At 49.1% G+C, this 26,072-nt stretch overlaps 1 protein-coding gene across 6 annotated transcripts in view; it reads right to left on the bottom strand.

Moving 5' to 3' along the window:
• The window catches only part of LOC138104429 (sodium- and chloride-dependent GABA transporter 1-like), a 40,129-nt gene that overhangs the window by 7,972 nt on the left and 6,085 nt on the right, over positions 1–26,072 (bottom strand). For 2 of the 6 annotated variants that reach the window (XR_011148062.1, XM_069003712.1), the window contains exons 1-14: positions 21,085–23,911; positions 20,640–20,986; positions 15,909–16,040; positions 15,134–15,234; positions 12,494–12,603; positions 11,992–12,124; positions 10,677–10,811; positions 9,481–9,584; positions 9,059–9,183; positions 8,256–8,368; positions 3,760–3,891; positions 2,935–3,037; positions 2,417–2,517; positions 1,483–1,650 (exon numbers count right to left, since the gene is read on the bottom strand). Coding sequence is in view for 5 of the 6 variants with exons in the window: in XM_069003712.1 (XP_068859813.1) it covers positions 1,483–1,650; positions 2,417–2,517; positions 2,935–3,037; positions 3,760–3,891; positions 8,256–8,368; positions 9,059–9,183; positions 9,481–9,584; positions 10,677–10,811; positions 11,992–12,124; positions 12,494–12,603; positions 15,134–15,234; positions 15,909–16,040; positions 20,640–20,880 (1,698 nt within the window). In the remaining variant the exon portion in view is untranslated. Of the gene's footprint in view, positions 1–1,482; positions 1,651–2,416; positions 2,518–2,934; positions 3,038–3,759; positions 3,892–8,255; positions 8,369–9,058; positions 9,184–9,480; positions 9,585–10,676; positions 10,812–11,991; positions 12,125–12,467; positions 12,604–15,133; positions 15,235–15,908; positions 16,041–16,785; positions 16,902–20,639; positions 20,987–21,084; positions 23,912–26,072 lie in introns of those variants that run through there. The other 4 variants (XM_069003715.1, XM_069003713.1, XM_069003714.1 and 1 more) reach the window with 4 other exon arrangements.

The following is a 26,072-nucleotide window of genomic DNA, read 5'->3' as shown; positions in this document are numbered from 1 at the left end:
TGGAAGCACTATGGATGTAATCAGCACAAGCCCTTGGTCAGGAGAAGTCGAGCTACTCCTGGGAGGTCGCAGAGCAGTCGGGGCTCCCCCAGATGCTGCGATGTGCTCTCTCCATCTCCAGTGAACAGGATTGAGAGTAGGCAAAGGGTTGAACCCATATCTGTGCTTTCAGGCTTCCCTTCCCCCTTTTCAACTCACATTATGAGTGAATAAGGAATCTTTTAAATGTCTGAGAAAGGGCCTACTATTGGAATTGCCCTGGCCTTCAACCTGAAATCAACAAAGTGGCTTGACATAACACCCTGGCTTGAGTCCTGCAGGAAGGACAAGTACCTAAACCCAGCTTCAGATGAGAAACCAGAAACTGAAAGCAGATCTGAGATCCCAAATCCACCAACCTCCCACATCAGAGCCCATCCAAATGGAAGGCTGGGAGGAAGAAAATGCAAATCCACCTGCAACTTCACCTCAAAGGCAGAGAACCCAAAGCTGACCTCAGCCCAGTAATTCCAGCCATAACTTTTCTGAGTCAAACTTTGTTAAAATACAGCATCCCTAAAGTAAGCTCATGTGATTTAGATGGCATCTGGGTGCTGTTCCAGCTGGGCTGGGAAAACCACAAATCAACACTCCCAGGGTGACTTCCTACACCTGTAGCTTGTGGCAGACAGCACCGAGCCAGGGACTTGGGGCACAGTGCTCTCAAGACTGAATGTCAACACTGTAAATAAAATCTGAGCAGTAGGGTGTGACCTAGAGGCTCATGATTCACTGCTACATAAAATCCTGCACAAATTACTAAAGAAAATGTTTTAAACAAGGCTAGTGTGGTGGGTATTGTGGGTCTTTCTTGTTTCCTAACCCCTCAGTCACTGAGTAAACTGAAAAGCACATGACAAACCACCCCTGTGCTTGTCTCTGCTGCTGGCAGGGCCTAGCCTGAGATATTTCAGGATTCAGGCTTGGAGGATGCTGATCTCCCTGCTGAGGAGTGCCAAGAAAACATGCTCATAGCCAGGGATTGTCAGGAGCTGGGATTTCTCTGGGTCGAGAAACCTCAAAGATTTCTTCCCAAACCCTTCCATGGCTCCAGTACCCCACACCAAAGGGATATTCAGGGGAGGAGGGCTCCATTTTTGTGGTGGTGACCACACAAATCTCAACGAGGAACAACAGACACAGGGGTAGACCACCTGAAGGCCTACCTGCATGTCCAGCCACAGCCCAGCAGAGCTTCCAGGGTTCAGATGTGTCCTGCTCAGCTGTGCTGGCAGGTCCTCTCCAGTGAGCCCATGTCACTGAAGGCTGTTCAGTGCCCTGGGACTGATCTGAGCCCTCCCTGGGCAAGAGGGTGCACAGAGCTCCTGCAGCACCAGCCTGCTGCACTCTGACAGCTCTGTGAGCACAGGGCTGCTTGGTCCAGGCTCAGTTCAGGGAGGAACTTGTCCTGAGCAGAGAGCAGAGTGGTGAAGCTGTTCCTACCTGCCGGAGAGTCCCACTTGAGGTGAAGAAAGAGTAGAGCATGTACCCTGGAATCAGAACCATGGAGGACAGGGCCATCAGCCAGCCGATGCCTTGTCCCCACGCAGGATAGACATATTTTCCCAGTGTCAGAGGGGTCATTTCCACCACACTGAAGAAGAACACACCCTGGAAAAGATCCCCAGCCATTGCAGGGGAAAGTGTGCAAAATCAGGGTCCAGCCATTCTTTGCTTCATTATCCTCTTAGGTCCCAACAGCCTTACAGGAACCCAACAGTTCTACATTAGTCTAGATTCTTTCAGCCCACCAGCTGGTAATTTCATATAATTTCTTCCTATCCTATGTAAAAAGCTGGAATTGGAATACCCCTGATTTCCTTCTTCACTAGACTACTCAGACAAGCAGTGCCCCCACAGCAGCTCCTATGCAAGTTAACAGCATCCTCACAGCTGGTCTCAGGAGTCTTCATCTTCCTGTCATTGGCCTTATCACACCACTCCCTGCACTGCTTCTGCTGAAAGGGCAGGAGCCTGCAAAGGCCAAATTGCTCTGAAGTCAGTTATCCTGCATGTGGTGATAGGTTTTGTTCTCATAAGCCTGTCAGAGGCTGAAGCTGGAGTAGCTGAAAGCCAGAACCAATAACAGCTTTTTAAAACATTCAATTATTTTGCTTATCTTCTGGCATCTCAGAAAAAAAAAAGAATTAAAAACTGATGGCCTCATTTAGATTAAAAGCAATCATCTAGAACTTTTTAATGGGTGATTTCCAGCAGGCAGAGTGAAAGAGGCTCCTGTATCACTTTATCCATCCCAAGTCTGCCTAGGACCCCCTTGCACCAGACCTGTGCTGGGCTGAGAACACAGTGTTTCCCTAAAGCCCATTTAGAGGCCTTTCTAAAGCCCCTCCTGCAGATAGGATTCCTTGGGTCTTACCAGGCAGACAAGAGGTGTGAAGAAGGCCCAGCAGATCTTCCACCAGATGCAAGGCTTGTAGCCAATCATTTCTTCAATGTTCCTGTAAAACCTGTTCACACCTACAAGAAGAAATGAGCACTGGAAAAAACCCCATCTCTGCACCATGAGAGGTCCTCACCTCTTCTCATGGCAGAGCACAGGCCAGGCACAGCAAGAGGGTGACGATGCTGTGGCATGAGAAGCATTAGCTGGAGGGGATGGGGTACTGGGACACAAACTCATGCTAACAGCTTCCATGTTCCTGGTGTTCTCTTGAGGGCCCAGAGGAAAGGACCCCGGGTATCTGCCAGTCTGTGCAGAGGTCTTTGTGATGGCCTGCAGAAGTGAGAGGACAGCCTTCCACTCCTGGTTTCCTGAAGTTATCAGTCTAAGCTATTTTCAGTTGCAAAATTGTCATTGTTGTCACTGGCTTCGGCTTTTTAAGTAACTCACTATGCCCATAGGGGAAGCACAGGAACGAGGTGTTTTGTGCTTACCATAACACCAAGAAATTGAGATGGTCTCAAAGAAGACAAGAAAGAGAAGACACATGCCACTGGCTGAGTAGTAATCAAACAGCTTGAAGACATAAATGCCGCCCTTAAAAGACAAAAATAAGGTCAAGGAGCTCAGTTATAGATTATGATCGACAATATCAGCCAGCAGCTTGGATTGCTACTGTCTCTGACTGTTGGTTTAATGTTAATCTCCTTGGACAGTACAGCCACTGTTTCCACTGGAGTCTGGTTCCCAGCAGCAAAACTGATGTGCTCTTGCAGACAATTACCCAGCCTGTTCCAGCATAGCCAAGGGTGAGGAGAAAAGAAGAAATTCACTAGGATCTGTTATATTTCTCTGCTTTAGAAGGAGTCAATTTAGTGTGCTCTGTCCCTCCCAGGAGTTTTGCCTTGCCTCTTCATGAGCTCACACTGCTCCACAAATGGTCTTCAGACCACTCAGCCCTCAGCTCCCCTCATGTGAACCTCAGCTTCAACTCCAGAGGTTAAAGCCCCCAACAGACTGGGTTTTTTTGTGTTATCTTAACTCTTTGCAGCAAGCATTCCCTAAATTTGGCCTCTGTTGGCTTGAGTCCTTATTGCAAATAGCGGAACACCAGGCCAGACTGACCTGTAGGTCACCAATAGGATGGTGATAAAAATTATGGAGGCATCCTAAGTCACTTGAGATGTAGCAGTGATGAGCAAACCTCTTTACCCAGAATAGCAGAAATGCTGTCACTTCTCCCAAAGCTTTGGTGTTGTGCTATGCCAGAGTGGCCAGAAAGGTGTCAGGAATAGAGGGGCAAGCACAGCCATCTGTACCTGGGTGATGTTGGAGAACCCAATGAGATAAGAGATGAAGCAGACCACTGCAATGAAGATCTTCTTCCTGGCTCTCAGGACTCGAGGGTACTCATCCACCAGGGCTGTAATGAACCCTTCCACAGTGCAGAACTATGGGAGAAGGCATACACCAAGGATAGATAGATAGATAGATAGATAGATAGATAGATAGATAGATAGATAGATAGATATAAAAGTATCTTAGCCTGACATCAACCCCACACACATTTAACTTCAGTGCTGAGAACCTTAGTGATTTATGAACTCTCTGCAGACTCTAGAAAAGAAAGAGGCATCTCTGCACAAAGTTGGTCTGAACTATCTTCTGAAAATTCATCTCTCTCCCCACTGAATGTAGATGGAGCTAAAATCACTGAAGTTAAATACTTAAAAATAGCTGAGATAAATCTCTGCCTTTTGCTTCTCATGAAAAGCCACCACTTTCTTCCCCCATACTCTCTAGGGCCTCCCCATCACTGCCCTGCTCCCCACGTGCCAGGGCCTGTGTCACAGTTGTGTGTCTGGCTGCTGCTGGGACATGTGCCGGACCTTGATCGCTCTTCCCTTCTTGCTCTTCTCCGCCTGTGGCAACAGCACTTGTGCTGTTCAATGATCTAAAACACTCAGAAAGGACCAGTCTCATGTGCATGTGAATAACATCTGACTACCCAGTCCTTGGCTTTATTTCACTTTTTCAAGCACACAACATTAAATGCATGCAGCACACCAAAAGCCCAGCCTCACAGCGCAGCATCTTTCTAGAGATGGAAACCCCTGGATGGTTTGTGCAGCGCTGTACCAGGCACAGTATAATAATGCTGTCTGCACCATAACACATAACAAAATCCCCATGAGTGTTGCCTTCCAGTTTTCCTACTAGTTCTGCCTTCTGACACAAGGGCAGTTGGACTGTATATATCTGAAGTGCATCCTTCCCTCCTATTTCTTGATAAAGTGTGAGATTTATATCTCACTCCCAGGAACTACAGGTAACATACCTCTCTCAGAGAGCACATTGTGCCTCTAGCTACAACCCTGGGAATTTATGAGGGCAGCAAACTGGCTTCCCTGGTCACACTGAGCAAATGTACAGTGCAATGAAAACTGAAGCGGTTTCATCACTTTTTGATGTCAGTGACTTCCCTGTCCCTGGGAATAAAAAACACCCCTGGAGTGGAGGTGGAGGTATACAGACCAAAAAGAGCAGCAGGGGGTTGGGAAGATGTGTGGAAGAAAAATGGAAAGCCTGAGCCTATAGCTGGGCAGGGATGGGGGAAGAGCTTGCACACTGCTGGCTGCTGGGGCTGGCTTCCACGTGGTCTGGAGCAAGGCAAAGGCAGATGTGCATGCCCAGGGTTTTACACCCGCATGGAAAGCCAGTATTCCCAGAGCTCCAAAGCTCAACTGCTTCCACTTGAATTTTTAACGAGCTAAGCTTTTTTTTGTTGGACACGAGTGCCATTAAAGCATCTTTTGCCATTCATGCATGGGTTCAGCTGCCTGTATAGCCACTGACAGTGAGTTCTTCACCCCATCCCACCTGGCTTGTTGTCTGGAAGAGTCAGGACTGAGCCGGCACTAGACTGTGAAGAGATAGCATGACTAAAAAACCACTGTCGAAAGCCATTCCTTCCACATGGATGCATGGCCAGGCACTGCTGGAGCCATTGCAGGGCCAGGGGATCTGAGACCAGAAAGGGAAATGGGCTTGGAGGGAAACAGGGGTGGTCAGGGGCAGAGGGTGGTGTCCAGCAGAGAAGGAGCAAAGAAAAGGGTGCCTTTAGATAATGGGATGGAGTAGAACTGACAGCCCTTTGGTGCAGGAAGAAGGATCAAAGTCAGGGAATGCACAGAGGGAAAGACAGGGAGATGGGTGATGAGGAACAGGGCTACAAAGTGAGTTGAATTCTCTGTCTCCTATGAAAATTAAGCTCCTGTGTAATGGATGAGGTGGAGAAGCAAATGGTTGTACATTGCTTTTTCTAGCCATAGAACAGGCAATTTACTGAAAATTGCCTCATGACAGCCTCAGACTTCATAGGGGATGCATCCTGGAGGAGGCTCAGCTTTCCAGCCCCAGGGACTGCAGCTGTCTGGCCTGAGGTTCACTTTTCCCAGCCTACAGACCAAACCTTGGCTGCTTGGACAAGATATGTAGGCACCTGAATGAAAGCATTCTGCTTTCAGAGTGGTGAGGAGCTGAGCACTGGGGCCTCCTGTTCTTGCCTCTTCAGTCTGCTTTCCAAAAAATTCTGCTTTTCCCACCAACTCTCTCCAGCCGCAATTTTTAGTTCTTCTCTTCCTCATGCATCACCCCACGATATTATTTCTTTCCTAAGCATTTTATTTCCATTAACTTATCTCTTTTGCTCTTTTTACTGTTCAGGGACTTAATTATTACACAAGCTGCTGGGTACAGTAATCTGGGCTTGGGAGTCAATATAGTCAGGAGCTCTGTCTGAAGGAGAGTCTCTCTCCCACCCTCTCCCAATGTCAAGGGCTTGCTATTCCCTCCTCAGCCACACAGAGCTCCCTGCTGGGATGCACGGACCCGTGGGTAGTTTGACCACAGCTGCCAGATGTGCAGCCGAAATCCATGAGAGTAGTCTCACTGCTGGCAGCTGGAAAGCCTCATGACCAACCCGTGTGAGGCGGCCTCACATGGGACAGACACAGGCTGACAGTCACAAGGCTTGCCAGCTCCCCTGGGGAATAAATGCCTGACCTGGAAACTGGTAGGTTAAAAGGAAGCATCAGCATATTATGAAAGAGGGTCCAGACGGGAGAGAGCTGCAGCCCGGCCGGATCAGAGCAGAGGGAGCACCAAGGCACGCGAGTGAGGGCACAGGAGGGAGGTGTCTCTCAGTACAGGTCACTCATCCCGCTCGAGGAACTGCAGAGCGGATGAGCACCCTGGCAGGAAGAGGCAGCTGGAGCTGTGCTGCATCTCCAGGACACCCGCTGGACCTACTGCCACCGTCCCTAAAGGGCTGGAGCTCGTGGCTGCATCACAAGCACAGATCTCAGCCCAGCCTCCCCTCCCTTGCTGGGCTTCCGAGCATCACCACTGTGCCTACAGAGCTGCACCCCACCGGTGACAAGGGACAGTGTCAGTGCAGCAGCCCTGGGCTGCAGGAGATGCCCCACGGCCCTGCTGTGCCTCACGAACTGGGCTGCTGACCCAAATGAAAAATACCTGCTCCCCATCTGCAAATGCCACGCAGGATGTGTAATCAGCACGTAGAAAAACAATTATTTTTTTTAACGGAATGCTTCAGAATGCATGTGGAATTGCAGCCACTGCTGTTGGTTGCTTTATATGCACAAGCTGCCATGCTGCTGCTGGTGTGTTTGAATGAATCAGAGCTCCAGCACGCAGACAGAAAGCTTCTTTACATGTATTTAGCTGTGCTTTTCAAAAGCTTGTTTTCCTTTTAATGCTTCATTCCCCCCAGCCTCTTCCTCCAGGCAACGATAGCCCCCCACAGACTGCCTGCCCTCCCAGACTGCCTGTCAGAAGGGACGTGGAGAATTTCAAGGGGTATTTTAGAAGCAAATGCAGCAAATAAATTCCACAGAGTGCTTTACAGGGCTTGTTGTCATGTCTCGGACTATTTACCAGCACTGAGTGAGTAATCCATGGAGATAATATTTTTTTTCTGTGAATGTAGCTTCTTGCAGAACATTCAGGCATTATTTGATTTTTTTTAATTTTTTTTTTCTAAATAATGTCTGTGGTAATGCAGTCATGAGCTTTATAATCTGTTTATGAGAATGTGACATGACTGAAAACCAGATTTGGTTGATTAGATTTTCCTGGAAACCAGGTGTGATTGTGAAGTAGGCTTGGGTTTATGAACACTACCTGTAATCCAAGAGAGCATCCATTTTGTACTGGAGCTTTGTGCTGCAGCAGAAGAGCATGTGGGCACAAGTGCAGGCTTTTGCAGGAACCTTTGATTTTGATGCACTCAAAAGGAAGGCACACTGCAATTCACTGCTTCACTGGGTAGCTACTTTTATGTGGAATTATCAGGAAAAAGAAGTATCACCACTTGTAAAAACACTGAGATAATGGTTTTTGTTTTGTTTTGTGAGGGCTCTGAGGGGGCAGGGTGGAGACATCTAACTGCTACATCTAACTGCTTCCCCCTCAAGTATCTTGTAAAACTTACCTGATGGCAAAGCAATCAGGGTACCCAGGGACCAGCCTCTTCCAAGGCATGACTCCTTCCTTCTGCCAGGACCTATCCCTGCTAACCTATGGACCAGGCCAGGGAGCTGCAGCTCTGCTCAGGGCTGCAGCTGGCATCAAAAACAATGCCAAAATGCTGCATGAAAGCACGGCCCTCACACCATGAGAGAGTGAAAAAACGCTCTGCTAGCACTGTCCCAAGTGCAGAAGGGGACACCAACCTTGTACTGAAGACATTTTTGTATCTTCCCTCACTTTGTCCCTGGGTCACCTGACTCACCTGACTGTCCAGACCCAGCATCATCAGCATGGAGAAGAAGAGGATTGACCAGAGTGGGGACAAGGGCAGCTGTGTGACAACCTGCGGGTAGGCGAGGAAAGCCAGTCCAGGACCTGCAGTAATGGAAAGAGAGATGAGCCCGTGTTTACAAAGCATCTGATGGGAAGTCTGGGCTAAGGGCCATGGTTAAATAGAGAGACAACAATTACAGCCAAGAACTGTGGGGTTTTTGTATAGGAGCTAGGAACACCTCAGCCTTTGTGCCTGTGACACAGCAACCCAGTGGGATGCACGGGGGCAGGATGGGGAGACAGAAATGACTGGAGAAACAAGTCCTGCAAGCAAGAAAGTCATCAAATTATTGCAACCAAATGGAGCTGGGACACTTTGCTAGAAAAATAAACTGATATTCAGAGCTGGTTACAACTTTCCTGGTGCCTTTTTTTTTCCATCACAAAATGCTGTTTCTTGAGATAAAAGCTTTCTCTGGGAAGATAGCAATTTCAAAATATGTCTTTCTGCAGAAAGACACAGTCCCAATCTTGGTTAAAAAATTATTTTGAGATCACAATCTCAAGCTTTTGCATGAAAAAGGGACTTCAAATTTTGGTCACATCTACCAAAAACATAGGTAGCATCTATTCTCCATGGGAAGGTTTCAGACAGCAAATGGCCTAAATATTTCACCACAGCAAAATAAAACTTCGGCACATCTAGTCAGGAAAGACCCAAGAGCACCCCATGCTCACTTACAAATGGTTCTCACAGGTTGCTGTTGCATTTGAACATAGCTCTCTGCCTACCTGAGGAGGCCAGCTCTGACACCGACTTCTTTGTGATGTGTGACATGAAGCCAATGATAGAGAAAATTACAAATCCCGCAAATATGCTTGTGGTGGAGTTTATACAACAGACAATAATGGAGTCTCTGGAAGAGAGAAAGAGAGAGAAAAAACCACCTGCAAGTCCCTACCAAGAGCAGAGGGTGGGGTAAACGAAAGACCAAGCCCTGTGGAGAGCTGGTGCTATGCCTTGGACAGGTAGCAGAGGTGACATACTAAGTGTCCTGCAGGCAGGGAGCACCTCTACAGAGATCACAGTGTGTCTGTCCCCTAGGCTGCATGTAGCCAGCAAGGGGACAGCCGAGATCAGGCAGATTCACCACAACCCACTCCCTCACCCATGAGCACTCCCTGCCACACAGGAGGATGGAAAAACAACTGACCTGTAGACGTTGTTGTGGAAAGTGTTGTAGCTCCCCAGAGCAATGAGGGAGCCCAGCCCCAGGCCATAGGAGAAGAAGATCTGAGTGGCTGCGTCCATCCAGACCTGCAGACAAGGAGCCAGAAGAGGAGTGCAGCAGAAGGGGACTCCGTGCTGCAGGTGCATGTCCTGCAGCAGCTCTGAGCAGGACTAGCAAGGGGACTGGGTGCAGACTGTGGAGCTGTGGGCTTGGATGCACAGCCCAGTGGGGTGGCCAGGACCTGAGGGAACCCTGTCAGTAGGGCCGAGTCAAGAGTTTCTTACTAGTATCTAATCTGAAGCTATTCTCTTTCAGTTTAAAGCCATTCTCCTTGTCCTATCACTGCATATCCTTGTCAAAAGTCCCTCTCCAGAGCTTTCCTGTAGGGCCCTGTAGGATCCTGTAGGATCTGCATTCTTCCCATGTGTCCAGTGTATCAAAGTGCAACCTGGCCCAGCATCAGACATATATACTCAGCCCTCCAAAATGTATGAATCAAAGCTGCTCCATGGGATGGAAGTGGATGGATGATGCATCCCGTTTAAAACTAAAGAGGAGAGGAAGGCAGCTTGAAAAGCTGGCCCAGTGCCTTAAGGTCTTAAAGCTGGTGACTGGTGACTCTGCAGTCACAGGAGCATTGCTGCTGAAAAAGGAAGAGTCTTGTGACTCCTAAACAATTTTGCCTTTGCAGGAGTCTGGGGCCCCCTCTGAGATTCCACTGACCAAGGCAATCTTACTGGCCACCACTCATCATCTAAGCACTTCCAAAAACTGCTGCTGTGTGTGCTGCTGTGTCTTGGGCTGCTTCTGAGGCCCCCATGCCAGCACCACCACATCGTCCTTTCTCTGGGACCACCAGAACAAGGCCAAACCCTAGGACAGTCAGTGAAACAAGCCATTCCCAGCCCAGAGGGGAGGTCCCTCTGTCAGGATGACTTCTGACTCCCCCTGCCCTGTGGATAACACTGCTTGAGTACAACAGAGCTGCTGCACAGATTTCCACCCATGAAGGACCTGTCCCTCAGCTTTGTCTCAGCCTGTGGGACATGGGTCATGACTGTTTGAACAGAGTTATTCCAGCGTTATTTTAAGTACTTACAACATTCATGGGAAGTGCCTGGGGAAGCCTAATGCAGACAGAGCTGGGAGATAAGAGCTTTCCTCACTAGGCTACAAACCTCAGAGTCAGAAAGCTTCCTGAAGTCAGGCGTGAGGTAGAAGAGGATCCCCTCCTTGGCTCCTGGCAGCGTGACTCCCCGGAACAAGAGGATGAAAAGCATGAAGTAGGGGTAGGTGGCTGAGAAATACACCACCTGAAAAAGACCCCATGGGAGAGAAGCCATCAGCCCACCAGTGCCCAGGAGCTTTCCTGCCCATGCTATTGTTGCATCTGGTGTGTCCTTCTGTGAGGGGGAAAAGCTCCCAAGCACAGCCACTTTCAGCAGCATTTCCTTGCATTTGCTGTCTCCCATTCCCATGCCAGTAACATTTCTGGCTGTTTGAGGTTTCTCCCTGCCAAAGATACACAAGGACCGACTAATCACAAAAGTAGCATGCTAAAGTCTGGATGAAATGCCCAAAGACAAGGGAGGGATAATTTTAGTGCACAGAAGTAATCCCCTTAAGTCATAACATCCTTATTTTGCAGAGCTAAAGCTGGTGTTTCTCTAGACCAATGCATCAAGCAAGACAAGTTGTCCTGATTCCACTGCTTTCCTTTCAGCACTGTTTCAGGATCTCACAGGTATGTGCCATCCCTCATCACGGGGCCCACACCAGTAATCACCAGGGCTTTGCTGTGGCTGTGTAGCTAAAGCCTGTTTGAGAGCCACTGGGGAAGTTAACAGCTTAGGTTACCTACCCCTGAAGTGCTTCCTTCTGATCTCTCCTCTAGATTATTCCTTTCATAATAGTGTCCTGCTGCACCATGCTGTGCTCTAAATAACACATCCCAGCATCTCAGCATCGCTGTTTCACTAAATGAAGCAATTACCTTTCTGCTGTGCTAGCCTGGAGTGCTGCACAGGGAATAACAGCGGGCTTCTCGTCTGAAGGTCTCCCACCAATATCAAAAGGGCAGCAGGGAAATTTTCAAAGGAGATGGTGAGATTTTTTCCACCAGAGGCAGTTTAAGAGACTGTGATTGTCAAAAGGAGGAGACCACAAGAAGCTTTGCTCTCTCAAAGGGCTGTCCCAAGGTGGGAAATACAGGTAATTTCTGACAATGCCTCTTCCCAAAAAGAGTGTGTGCTCAGACCCAGGACCTTACAGGGAAGAGCTATTCTCTGCACTTAGAATGAAAATTACCATAAACATGGTAACAATTTTTACAGCTGTGAAAAGTAAATGTCAGGAATTTAATAGTATCTACTGTGATTTTGCCTCTAAACACCATAATCTCAGTTACAGACACAAATAAAATTGAGTCTGGAGGATATTTTGACAATGCAGCAACGAGAGGCAGCACCAAAAGACCCATCCCTCACACTGTACCTTGCCCGTCCACTCCACACCCTTCCAGATGGAAAAGTAGACCAGCAGCCAGGCCAGGGCCAGTGTGCCAGCCAGGGGCCAGCGGATGGTGCCAGGCTCCCCCAGGCCCCCGGACATCTGGTGCATGTTCCTCCTAAGGGTGGGAGACACTGTGTTAGGAGGAAGTCCAACAATCAAGGGCAGAGGGAGCTCCCAGAGGTGGAGGGTGAAGGGCCAGGTGCAATCAAGCGTGAGAACCCGCAAAAGCCTAGAGAGAACTGAGGTTCATGGTGATGGGATGAAGGGAGGAGAAGAGAGGTGGAGAGGCTGTTTGCCTGTCCATCCACCTGACCTGCATCTGCACCGCGCACCCCACGGCCACCATGGCCAGTGGCTGGCTGTAATGCCCTCCAGCCAAAGCTGCCCGAGGAACAGCGCCAACAGGCACAGCCGCAGCCCTGGTGGGCAGGCACGGCGACCGCGGCGAGGGGAGAAACCTGGTGTGGGCAGGCTGGGGACGTACTCCCAGAACTCGGTGACAGCGCTGGTGAGGTTGGTGGTGTCGTTCAGGGAGTAGTTGGAGAAGCAGCGGTCGGTGTTCCAGGCATTCCCGCAGTTCTGCCACGGCAGGTCCTGCACCGGCACAAGGACAGCGGGGTTATCATTCATGTGAGATCTCCCAGCTGAAATCTGGCTTCTTTTAAACTGAAACCCCATAATTTTTTTTGCAAAGAGAATGGGCAGCTCCACTGGATGGGCATGCCCTTGTAGCCAAAAGCATGGAACAATTTTCCAAGATACGATAAATTGGACAAGAACTTTCCAGGAAAAAATATCATTATGTTATTAGGGCAATGTTGTAGGTCCAATAAAATGTTAGCAACTCCCCAGATAAAAAGCCACTTCCAATTAACTGTTGGTAATTAGTAGCTACAAATTAAAATAATATCAAAGGATATTGTGTTTATAACCAATACAGCTTTTTGCTAGCTTCAGTCAACAAGTGGTTGGAATCTACCGCACAAAGAATAAACAGTGATTTGTTTCTTATGTTTCATTTACACCAACTTCAACGCTTAAAAAGCAACACAGCCCTGAGATGAGAGGCAATGGGTACACAAACAGACTGTTATAACACAAGCACAGGAGTAAATTTAAAGCTCAGTAGCTGTTTCATGCTGTCCACTGCCCTGATTATAAGCAGCACAAAGGGATTCCTGGGAGATGTTTACACTGTGGGTAGCAGTGTGATGGCAGCACAATGCTACAGACTTAGTGCAATCAGCTCTGGCACTGCAGACAGTGAAGCAGCAGTGTCAGGGACCGTGTGAGCGTGCAGGGCAAGTCACCCGGGCCATGCTGTGCCACGGCTGAGCCAGCCCAAGGAAAGCAGCTTGGATATGTCTCCATGCGCAGCTATCTCTTTTCCCAAGCACAGTGCATATAGATAAATGCGGAACAGCTATTCTGGGTGATTTCCCTCTGCAGATAAGACCTGAGGCTCCCCCTCAACAAAGCTTTAAGAAGATGTTTGTATCCATCCCTATTCATCCACGAACACAGACCTCTTCCAAAATACTATTTGTGTTTTAAGTGCCTTGTGGCATCAGTGCCCTTAAGTGCTGCCCTCACTGCTCCATCTAAATCAGTTCGCTCCAGCAGATGATACCTTCAAACGTGGTATCCTGGCAGAACGGTGGCTGTTGAAGGGGCGGGGCTGACATTCCAGTGGCCACCCAGGCCACTGCACCTACCCGGTGATTTCACCGAGGACTTGTTAACTGCACTGAAGCAAAGGCAGTGGCTCGGGCAGCGGAGCACAGCATCTCTTCAATGTTTGCACATTAGAGACGCTGTGAAACTCCCACAAGGAGGGGCAGGCTGGGGGCAGTTTGTTGCTGCTCCATTTCCTCTGAATTTCAGAGGACAGAAACTGCAGAAGGCAGACTGGGCTCCTATTATAGTTCAAAATACTCTTAGTCAAATTTTGGAGGGACATGGGACAGACATCAGCCTAGCTTTTTCATTTACGCCTTGGGTCCTTTCGGGAGTTTGGAATTATCTCTGGCAAAAGAAAAGGTCTTGAGCCAAACACCTGTATCTGCCTATGTACATACAAGCACTGTCACCAGCCGGGTCTGTGACACCTGAATGTACCAAAGCCTCATCCTGCCCAGGCTGTAGTTGGGATGAGTTCCTTTGGGGAAGATCACTGTTTATTTGGGATGCGCCTGAGGGTGCATCTAATCACCCACAGCCAATAATTTTGATCTAGATCCAGGAGTCTACAGTAATAGGTAGTATCGGTCGTAGAAGCACAGTTGGGAATGCCAAACAGGGTAACTCAGCAAAAGTCTTGATAGATACTGGGAATTTTTGCTGAAACAGAAAGTAAAACTGGATGTACAGTGTCCACTATAGCATTTCAGGGTTATATCTAAATGACATTCAAAAAGATCCCATTTGAACCACGGGATTGATATCTTTGAGGCTGCAGGTTGCTCAGAGAGTTACGTTAAGGAAACTCTTACCAGTCTGGGCTGAAATAAATAATTCAGGTACCAAGAAATTAATATAGGGTGTGATTCTAACCTTGTATGGTAGAAGACCCTGCTGTGGAAGAGGAATCCACTATAAACCATAACACAAAAGCACACACTAAGAGGCAGTCACAAGCAGATGTCTAGATACTTTCTGAATCATTTTCCCAGCAGAAAAAAATCCCTTGGATATCATTTATCAAGAGAGGAGTGAATAAGAACTAATTAAGATAAGGAGTAAGTCCTGAGAAATAAGACCATGATGTGACAAAACCTGACAAAAGCAGTTCTGGAAATATGCAGCTCAGATTTGAGCAGCCCTAGAAATAAAACAGAATCACAGGGTGAGTTTTAAAGACTGATGAGAGCAGGGAACAGTTCCCATAGAGGGGCTGGGACCATCCCCTGCAGAGGGCAAACATCACTACCTGTCAGCACTACAAAACTGCCTCCAGGGCTGATGAACCTCTTGAGGAAGGGTTCAGCAGGATGCTGACAAGGGCTCTTTGCACAAATGGCAAGCAGCTAGTGCCTGCTTTGGGGCATAAACAAATCACTGCCCATAAAGGAGTGAGGACCCAGACCACAGCCAGGACCATGCTGCAGACATGCCCGTGACTCACTGCAGTGAAAGAGTTGAAGAGATAGTAGAGAGCCCAGGCGATGATGACAATGTAGTAGATGTTCAGCCAGAAGGACAGAACCATAGCTGCCAGTCCCACACCTGCAAATGAAGGCAGAGAGCAGCATCAGCCCAGGTCTCCAGTACCTAAGGGAGTTCATGGGCACCACAGCAAGTTTCTTTTGAAAACCAGAGAAAGGGAATCAGCTCATCAGAGTGTGCTAGAGTTGCACTGTGAGCTGGTCAGCAAGGGAGGCTCATTCCCTCAGGTCTCTCACCCACCCATTTCCACTGGGGGAACAGTACTACCTTTCAGTGTGCTACCAGTACTTTATGGACAGATCTCCACAAGAACAACATCTTGTCACTTCCCTGGCAGAATCACACTTTCCCACATCCAAGGCATTTCTAAATCACCATTGGCTTCTAGAAAACAATTACTCCAAACATGCCAACAGGTTGCATTCCCACGCAATTAAAACAAGCATACGTAGGGAAGTTTGGGAAAACAAAGGGTCTCCTGCAACCAGAGCCCCTCCATCACAGTCCATACTGCTCATAAAGTCCCTTCTCACCACACAAAGCTGCTTGAACGGAGCACAGCGACTGCAGACATCGAGGTCAAGGACAGCTTGATAAAGACAGAGCGGAAAACCCCTCCCCTCACCTGCCACCCCATCCCAGTCCCTGGGGATTTGCTGATTTGCCCTCAAACCATCAATGGGGTTTTGTGTGTAGTTACGTGCCACTGCTGTCCCAAACACACAGCACAGTACCTTTGAACATGGGTGCTAATCTCCAGACTCCCAGTCCACCAACAGAGGTATACTGGCCCAGAGCAGTTTCCAGCAGGAAGAGAGGAATCCCAGCAAACACCAGCGTCAGGAAATAAGGGATAAGGAAGGCCCCTGAAAGAAGGAGCAATGTTATCAGGCAGTTTCCACTTTGATCAAGAAGGAAATGCCTCCAGCTGCAGTTTCTTGCTCCGCAGCACCTGTGTGATGAGGAGCAGCCTCTCCCAGAGGGGAAAGTTTGCAGCTGGAGTTGGTGTGTTCAGTGAGTCTCCCACTGAGGTCACCACTGCTTTCCCCTTATCACTGTGGGTATATATGTACCATGTATACACAGACATTGACCTCACTAGCTGTGCAATGCCAGGCTCACTTTGTTAACTGTTTAGATAGTGCTAAACCCAATCTGACAACAAACCCAAAAGCTTGGACACTGACACTGGTAACTTGTTGATGCTTTCTGTCTTACCTGCAGAAGCTTTCAATTCTTCTTCTTCTTGAGGGAACAGTGCACAGGAATATCTGGCATTGGCCACTGCCTTCTTTGTTTATAGCTAATTCAGTCTTTTAAGAAAACTGTGACCAAGACTGTATTGGCTCTAGTAACAGTGCTATATACCCCTCCATCTGTGTTTTAGGTTTTACCCTTAGAATTCCTAGTGAAAATATTATTCTTCTTCATGGCCCTATGGAAATCATCCCATCACTAGAAAGGAGGTAGAACACCCATTCACTAGAGATATTACTGGCACCCAGTTTTTAGAAGAGCAATTAGAATAGGAGAGCCTTGCCGTGTGATTGGAAGGCTGTACAAGTTCAGGTCATCCTGACTTCTAGGACTTGGGACAAAGCTCATTTTTACCTTTCTCATGCATGCCATAATCTCTGTGGAGGACAAACTTTTGCAGAAGATGCTGGCTGGGGGCAGAGAGAGGACACTCAGTTTGCCCAGAAGCAGCTGGCCGTGTTCAGGACAGCACTGATTCCTGCTCTAGCCATAGGGCTGAGCTGTCAGTCTGAGTCTTCTCCAGATACTCATAGGAAGCAAATATGAGAGCCAGCAAGCAAAGCCACTCTGGAGAGCTGTGGCCCAGCTTGCACCCAGCAGAGCCAGGCTCCAGCAGCTGCTCTTCGAGGGCAGGGAAGCAGCCAGGCACAGCCAGGGATGCTGGCTCAGAGGACATCCAGCTGGGGACATGTGCCTGCCAAGCAGGGAGCTGAACCCAGCTGGGAGAGGCAGGTGCCAGCACCCGGCATGGGAGTCCATGGGAGGCAGCATGCAAGAGGAGCTGGCAGTGGGTGGTGGGGAGAAAACACTCTCCGTGCCAGCAGTTCGGTGACCATGAGCCTGAAGCACAAGCTGGCGTGGAAGCACAGGCTCTTGGCTTCACCAGCAGCCTGGCGCAGAGGAGGGAACAGCTTTGGGCATCCCTGTGCCTGCTCAGCATCCTCCTCCGTGTGCTCGCTAGACACCACAGCCTGCAGGGTCCAGGCCCCTGGGAGCCCTGTGGGAAGCCAGCGTCTGCTCCGAGGACACAGCAGCTGCCACCCTGCTGCTGAGGAGTTTGGAGGCTGAGCTTTGCGGCAGAGCAAGTGCCTTCCTTGCAAGCAGTTAATGAAATTTGGCTGCAGCCCTGATGAACCTGCATTTCTCATCTACAGCAGGTCAGGAAGGTTTGTAGGTAAAGGTCTTAATAGACTGTTGGGGAAAAAACCCACCAAATAAACTTTTGGACACAAGTCCTTTGTCCTGGCTCGACAAAGATACTCAAGAATAGTTGAAAATCTACAAACCAGACCATCTCCTTGAGCTGAGGGCTATTGGCAATGACACTGTCACTCTGGAGGGCCAGGTCCCAAGCAGGCATGGATAATATCCCTGGGTCCTGTACAGCCAGATGGAAAATCCATTCTGCAGGCCTGTGCAAAATATGGTTGTGTGTGACCTTGTGAAAGTCCCAGCTTGTCTCCAGGTCCATGGGTGTCAAAGGGTGATGACGCTGGTCTTGCTCAGAGCACTGACCCTTGGAGGCAAGGAAAGATCAGCAGCGCCTGGCACTCACTGTGCAGCCCCAAATGTGCCTGCTCCTAATGTCATACAGCAGAGAACAACAATTAATCCTTAAAACAGGGAACACTGCCCACGAATCAAAAATTGAGCATTACAAGCGTTACACACTGTTGCTTTGAGTCTCAGTGCACAAAGGGGGAGTGCAGGATGCTTATTTAAATAATTGTTTTTCTCTCAAGTTATTCAAGCTTAGGATCTCACAGGCAATTTTTAGCACGTACTGAGCCGCATCTAGAGTGAATTTGGAGCCCGGTACAATGCTGTTGAGATCAGAGGGACTGTATGAGGTTAGAGGTCGGTGTAGAAGCTGGAGCCATGGGCACAGCTGGGCACATCCAGCTGCGCGCAGGGCCAGCAGGGAGCCCAGGCATCACTTTGGGTGAAGCCTGCCCCCCGCAGCGGATGGGCCGAGCGCTGAGCTGCCGTGCCCTGGGCTCCCTGCGCCGGGCAAACCAGCCGTGAGCCGATGCAGTGTGACAGCGGCAAGTGAGACGACAATATTTCCATTCAGTTCAATTTGCCTGTGCGTAATGGAAGCAGCCCACACGACCGCGCGCCGAGCAGCGTACATGCAGGACGCTAAAATTAGAGTCCCGCCCACAGTCTGCTGTGCTCCGGAGGCGCCTCCGTCGGGCAGAGCCGAGGCGGTGCCCGGCCGGTTGCGAAGGCGCTGCCGTGCGCTCCGGCTGCCGGTGACGCCGCCGCGCGTCAGCGCTGCCGCCCGGGCCGGCCGCGGGAGCCGGCAGCCGCCGCCGGCAGGGCCGCGGGAAGGAGCCATCCAGGCCGCCGCGAACGGCACGGAGCGGCACGGGAGGCAGGGTGTTTGGGAGCAGGCAGGCACCGATTCCCGCATTTCACCTGCCTGGCGTTTCTGCTCACAGCCGGCTGCTCCCTCTGCGTGCCCGCGGCTGCCAGGGCAGAGATCACCGCGTGTGCCATTGCTAATGCTAATAATAGTGCTCCACACCTCTACAGCACCCTCTCTCCTAGGTTCTCGGCTGACTTTATATGTAGGATCGATTTTAGCTTCACAACACCCTTCATCTAATTATAGGCATTGTCATCTCCAACTTTATGTGTGAGGAGACAGTCACGGGCAGCACAGAGCCGGTGTGAGACTTGAGATGATGCAGCAACCACGGCGCAGATGCTGGCTAACAAGCAGTGCTGGGACCTAGCCGTGGGGGAAATGTTCCATGGCGAGAGCTAGCAGAGTGGGGCTAGACAAAGACGACAAACCTGCATCGTGGCTCTGGCATTGGTGGCACAGGCTCCCGGGGCAGGCCTGGATGATTCCATAAACCTCACTCAGCTCAGCTGCACATTTCCACCTTTCTGCAAAACCCAAAGAAGCTGTGGCTGCCCCATCCCTGAAAGCATTCAAGGCCGGGTTGGATGTGGCTTTGAGCAACCTGGTTTAGCAAAAGGTGTCCCTGCCCTTGGCAGTGGGTTTGGAACAGGATGATCTTTAAGGTCCCTTCCAACCCAGACCATCCTATAATTCTACAATTCTATGAAAACAACAAATTCAGTTAGAAATCTTCTTGTCAAATTTGCTAACTTTCTGGTCTCCTGCTTGGACTCACTCCACATGCTTCAGAGAAAGGGCCTAGATACCCTTAAATGCCATGAAGTTAAATGGACAGTGCTTCAGGGAGCAAGACCCTTCTCCTCTTTTCCAGGGTTGGAGGAGAAAAGCATCCTACACCACATGTGACACAGACAGCAGAAGTGGGCTGGTGATATGAGGAGTCATGAGAGCCAAAGGCAAAAGGAAAATAAAAAAGACATGGAGAAGAAACATGAGAAGAGACCCTCAGAGCAGCATGAATGAATGTGGCACTTGGGATGGGGACTCCAGGCTGGGAAGAGCTAAGAGGGAAGCAAAGAGCAATGTGGGAACACTAGCAGGCAAAGCTAAAATTATATATACAGCCTAGAAGGTGAGGAAAAGGGGTTTGGACCTGTGTGGGAAGTCTGTAAAAGGGTTTAGGGAAGTGAGCAGCTCTTCAGAGGGGAGAAGGAAGGAAGTTTTAGTAACGGGCACAAGCAATGGGAGAGCTGGGCACGGAGTGAGAATAAAGAGCCTTTACTGACACCAGCCCATACTCCCCTCCACAAAAGCATATCCCTGACAAGGCTGAAGAAATAGCACCATTTTAGAGGGGAGCTGAGGCACAGAAGTGTGTTTTCTGACTTGATCCAAGATGTGCAGAAATTGTGTAGCTGAGCAGGGAGAATTCCCTTGAGAGTACACTGGACTGAGGAGAGCCCCACCTTTAACAGATGCAAACTGGTTTCTCTGGAGGTGCCCCAGAATCCAACTGGGTGTCTATTTGTGCATAGCCCTCCCTCCCGGTAAATAAATGAGGTCCCACATGATTTTTTTTTTTTTTTGTAGCCCTGCAAATTTGGACAGCAGAAATGTGACAGAACTCAAACTGATTGTTTTATTTCTTTGGACTACTTCTTCCCAGCCTGCACTTGCTAGTAAAGCCCACAGGTCATAGAAACTTGTCTCCAGACAACTTAGTAATTCCCATCATGTGGGAGAGCTCCCAGCTGGAGGACCACCCATTTGCCCAGACCCACACCAAACCAAAACCTGCTCAGGGACAAGGCTGCTCACTGTGCATTTCTCTCACCTCCTCCATTCTTGCCGCAGAGATAGGGGAAGCGCCAGACGTTGCCCAGACCGATAGCATAGCCCACACAGGACAGCAAGAAGTCAAATTTCCCCTTCCAGGAACCTCTGTCTGGGATCTCCTTCTTCTTCTTCTTGGTGCTCACAACCTCCGGGCTGATGGGCTCCGGCTCCTCCAGGGCTGCCTGCTTTACCTCAGAGGGAGAATTCAGCTCCACGGAGGTGTTGTCCATCTTGCCCATGGTGACTCAGATGTATGTCCACTCTTGCTGAGGGGCTGGAGGAGCAGGAAAGGCAGTTTCTGCCCTGGCCACGTGAAAGCAAGATGGGAAGCACTGGACAAAGCTCCTAGTGACAAAGGAGAGAAGGAAGGTGTCCTGTGTCAATGTGATGTATCAGACTTGGTTGTTACCAGTACGTAACAAATCCCTCAACTCTCATCTTACCTGCTTCTCATCCCAAGGCTCTGCAGGAAGAGCTCTGGGACCAGTAGGCATGCAGCGAAACCACAGGTTGTGGGTGACCCATCACAGAGCAGTCCAGGCAGAGAAATATATCTGTCCCGTCTGAGTGACAGTGGAGGGGGGCACGATGAAGGTGCCACAGCACCCAGGTCTGGGGTCCCAAACTGAGTGCAGCAGCCACAGAGCCATCTGAGAGTTCCTGTGGCCCAGCCAGCCAGGCACAGCTTTGCAGTGGCACCTCCACAATGGATGTGCTCCAATTGGCAATCCCATGCCTTAATCCCTCACCACGGCAGCAACACAGCCGTGTTCACAGCTCTGCACCTGCAACATCTGGCAAGGGAATCGCTGCTCTGCTCTGCTCCTCCCTGGGCACCATGTTGCATGTGTATTCAGCTGGTGCTTACTAGTGCCTAGAGCCAGCCTGTGAACCACTGAAATCCCACTCAGCCAGGACTCCAAAGTCCTGACGATTAATTGGATGAGTCTGACAAAAAATTTTAATTAATACCTGCATTGATTTTAGGCCCAAAGAAGTATATAACCATCACACCAAAACAATTTGGAAAGTGAGCAAGAGCAGGCTATGTTACTACACCTGTATCTAAAACAATATTGCACTTGTGTCTTGAAAAATAAGTGCAGTTCTCCCTTCCTGAAAAGTCAGAAAAAGGCATGGAAGAGAGCCAAAAGGCTGCTTAAAAGTGTGGAGCAACTTCCATGTGAAGAGAGTATAAATGAAACAGGATACATTGTTCTGTGGAAGAGGTAGCTGGCAGGGGCCTATAAATGTGTCAGTGTCATAGAATACAAGTATTCACCACTTCTGACGCAAGAACTGCACAGGATTAAACCATGACCAGCAGGTGGTAGGTTCAAAAAGAGCAAGAGGTGATATTCCAGAAAATGTGCAGCTATGGAGCAAGACTCCCCACTGCAGGATATGCTGGATGCCAAGAGCTTATGACTTCAGAAAAGGAAATTAAGGAGGTAAATAATGGAAGGAAAATCCACCAGGAGCTACTACTGCAATTCTGCAAAACCCTGAGCTGGAAGTTGTTGGAGGTTGAGGGATTCTTCCAAGGAAATAACACTCCCTGCTTTTTCTGGTTTTATTCTCTCCCCTCAGCATCTGCCCTCAGCCAGCATGGGGCTTGCTCTTACCCACTTCCCAGCCCATTTGCAGAGACAAATTTAATCCTCACCAGGGGCCCTGAGGGTGATCAGTGCTACAATCTCCCAGACATCTGTTGACAAAAACATTCATAGATGCAAACATTGGAAAACAAACAAACAAACAAAACCAAAATGGGTATATCAGGAAATGAATCAATGCTGTAAAGAGGTGTCATGCTCTAGCAGTTAAAGCTGACCTTGCTTGAGCTTCTCACTATTGGCAGTCTAGTCTCCTAGCCAAAGAATACCCATTTGTCCCATGGATGCTTGGGGGACTCATTAACTGGTGTTTCTAGAGTATCCTGGACAGACATGCTCTCCCAAGTCCAGGCTCAATGGCAGTATTGACTCCTGCGTACTACAGTAGGCATCCCATGGTTACAGCAGGTGAATTTTGTTTCCCCACAGAATTCATCACTGAGGTTAGAGAAAACTCTATCAACTGCGAAGGGAATGGCTGAACCAGGAAATAACTGTAATTCCTTCTGATAAATCAGTGGAGAAGCCAGAAGTCCCTTTGCTGTGGGATGAAGTGTGTAACCAAACCCTCTGAGCTATGGAGCCCACGCTGAGCCTCACAACTCCTCTAGCCCAAGGATGGTTGCGGTAAGCCCAGCAGTAAGTGGCACCATAAAAATGGTTTCTGGGGAGAAGAGACCATTTCACATAGCCCATGAGGCAGATGCCAGAAGAGACCATTGCAAGACACTCAGAGCAAAGGTTTTGGTTGACAGATCCCATTTCCATCCTACACCTTGTGATAGCACTGTCACACCAGCTCCTGGCTCCTCACCGAGGCAGGGAGAAAAAGATTATACAGAACATGCAGAAGGAAACTAAGATAAAGACAATTTATAAATCAGAATAGAAGAAATAGTACCAAAACCCTTGGGAAGAAGTCAGAGCTGGGCTAAGTCAGGATAATTAGCTATGCCTGGAGACATAACAAATTGGACTCAGCAGAAGCCATTTGGACTAACTTCTTTTTTTCTGTAGACAAAAAACAGTAGGTAAGCTGCTGTCTTTAAAAAGTATTTATATATCCTGCTCTCCCTGTGCTCTTTTCCCTGTTCCTGTTGCCACAGTTCTGGAGTGATACTGCAGCTGGATGGTCACACATCATATTTCATATACCTGGGGTAAGATGATAAAGGAGCAGCAGACCACACTGGCAATTTCTTCTTACCTGAAAAGTGAGGTCCTTCATCTCCAGCTCAGAAAGGACAAGCTAGATTTATGGAGGTTTCTCCACAGTCAAGAAACAGAAAAATAGGCAAGATGATCCCACTGAGGATTCAGCCCACCTACAATCCTGTCTCTCTACAGTGATGGATGATTAGGGCAGAAGGGCTCATGCATGTCCCACAGCCCGGCTGTGCTATGTCCTTCCCCAGACACATAGCCCTGACCAGCAAAAACACAAGCATCAGTCATCACTCCAGGCCAAGTGTTTGACTTCTGTGTTGCTCACGTGCTGGAACCAAGTGGTCCTACTGGGACGAAATGTCAGCCCGTCCAAACTTATCCACATTGGTCTCCTCCAGCATGAGCACAGGGCTCTGTCCTGTGCTGACAGCCCAGAGAGAGCAGAGTCGGTTCAGCAGCTCTCTGTCATGTCAGATTATTTGTTCTGAAAAGCACACGGCGCTTTAGGCACGGCAAAATGCCTGAAGGACTCAAAAGGATAATCAATAAGAGCAGAGCTACAAGCTGGAGGTGGGCTCTGCTTTGCAAGGACTTGAAGACAAGGTCAAAGAGTTGCAACATGACACTATAGCTGGTTTCTCATTCAGCTTCTTCCAAATGCACCATATTCTGAAGCCAGAGCTTTACAAGCAATGCCATAAGCTAATGCCATAAACACCTGGCAGTAAAGGAGTTACCTGTGTTTCACCGAGTTGTGTCGAAGGCCTGGTCTTCTGCTGCTCAAGTCAATAAAGACAATTGCCTGGCCCCAGTGGGTGCAGAGCCAGGCTGAAGTGCAGTCTGGCAAACAGACCTTCTTCTTTTTTTTGAGGGATTTCACTTCAAATAAGAAAACAGCACTGAGAAAGCATTGCTGCCACTTGAAACTCTGCCACCTGAAACACCGTTGCTAACAACAGTGAACTTTTTAGTTTCCCCTGCTTCAGCATGAAATATTAACAATCTCCTCAAATTTGACAGAAATCAAAAATTTCAAAGGCATAAAATTGCCCAAAATGAATCAGCAAGATGACCTATGAAAACATATGTAAGAAATACTTTCACACATGTCCCCGCCTCTTATTTGTCGGTAATTTAACAGCCACACAAATCGCTTCTGACCCATGCAGGTAGAGCCACAATTAATTTAATTACACAGTGCAGGCTGTTGTTCAGTCAATTAGACTTTTCCTTCCATCCACACCATTTTAATGACAGCAAAGTAGCCCCAAGGTTCGTGTGTCTTGTTTAGAGCCGTGACCGGCCAATCAGGGCACAGCAGACTCTCGGTCGATTTTCTGCTCACTGCAGCAGCAGCCGATGCTGGAGCTTCCCACACCCGTGGAAGCTGGAGGGTCTGGGCAAAAGCTCCCTGTGGGAGCCTGAGGATTCTGGTAGCGCTGGCCCCACATGGAGCCCACTCAGGGCTGGAGCACTGCTGTCCTGTCCAGCTGGCTCACAGCCGTCGCTGTGTGCTGCCCAAGAGGTGCCCCTGCAGTCACCCAACCTTTCATCTCCCTTTCCCTGAAGACAGGTGATTGCTTGGTTGGAGAAGTCAGCACTCACAGAAGGTGTAAAAGAAAAGTAAATCAGCTCTCCTGGGCGATGGAGCTGCTGGGTGGCCTGCAGCTCCACCCCCTTTTCATCCCTCTTGCATAAGATCTGGGTTGCTGACGCCCGGCTCTGACCTGCAGCTGCCTCCAATGTGCCTCATCCTCCAGCAGCCCATGTCACTCTTAATAATGTGGCAGGTGAGGTTGGCACGATGCCACAACCTTATCCAGATGAGAAAGGGCAATCGGGCATGAGCCACATTTCATAAACCATCAATTAATGGGACTTTCACATGAGACCAGGACACATCTTGCAGCCCCCAGCCATGATCTCAGGAGGGCTATGGAAGTACCTCACAGCCCAAAAAAGTTTTTGGAGCTGCCGGGATTGGCTGCGTCCTGCCATGTGATCGCTTTGCCAAGGGGCACCTCCATTTTTGTGTTATATGTGCAGGAGGAATGGGGCCAGCTGTGGCAACAACCTCCCCATCTCCAGGTGCCCATTTGAATTTCCTCTGGCTCCTCACCCCATGGGGGAAAGTGGGGTCAGATCCTGCTCCTGGCCGCAGGCTGTGCTTCACTCACCACTGCTGCTGTCCCCTTCGTGTCTGTGGCCACCTTACACTGTCCCTAAGGAGAGCCAGGGGTTTGTGCCTTTTTTGGAAGATGCAAATGATGCACCATCTGAATCATTTTAATGTTATCACTTAAAACTCATCCTGGTCCCTGAGAAGCTTCCCCAGGAAGCAGACAGACGGCAGGACTCTTTTTGGGCCCCAAGAGACTGTCCTGACCCAGTCTGAGCCACCATAGCAGCGTGAGGATCAAGGCCAGGCCATATCCCACTCCCTCATGGCCTCCTCTGAGCAGACTGCACGTTCCCAGATTGGGAAAGACAGACAAATTGCTTAAAGGCATCCCTGTCTGCATCCTCCTCAGTGAAAGTACCGCGTTAAAAAGATTAAAGGCCTATTTCTGCTTATTTTAAATGTGCTGATTAAATTTAACAGCCTTTTCCTTTTCTTATATAGTGCAACCTGTCACGCTGGGATGCCA

Source organism: Aphelocoma coerulescens, chromosome 1A (assembly GCF_041296385.1).
Source record: "Aphelocoma coerulescens isolate FSJ_1873_10779 chromosome 1A, UR_Acoe_1.0, whole genome shotgun sequence".
Taxonomy (NCBI): domain Eukaryota; kingdom Metazoa; phylum Chordata; class Aves; order Passeriformes; family Corvidae; genus Aphelocoma; species Aphelocoma coerulescens.
The sequence above is the reverse complement of the archived record's forward strand: the minus strand, read 5'-3'. Positions and strand labels throughout refer to the sequence as shown.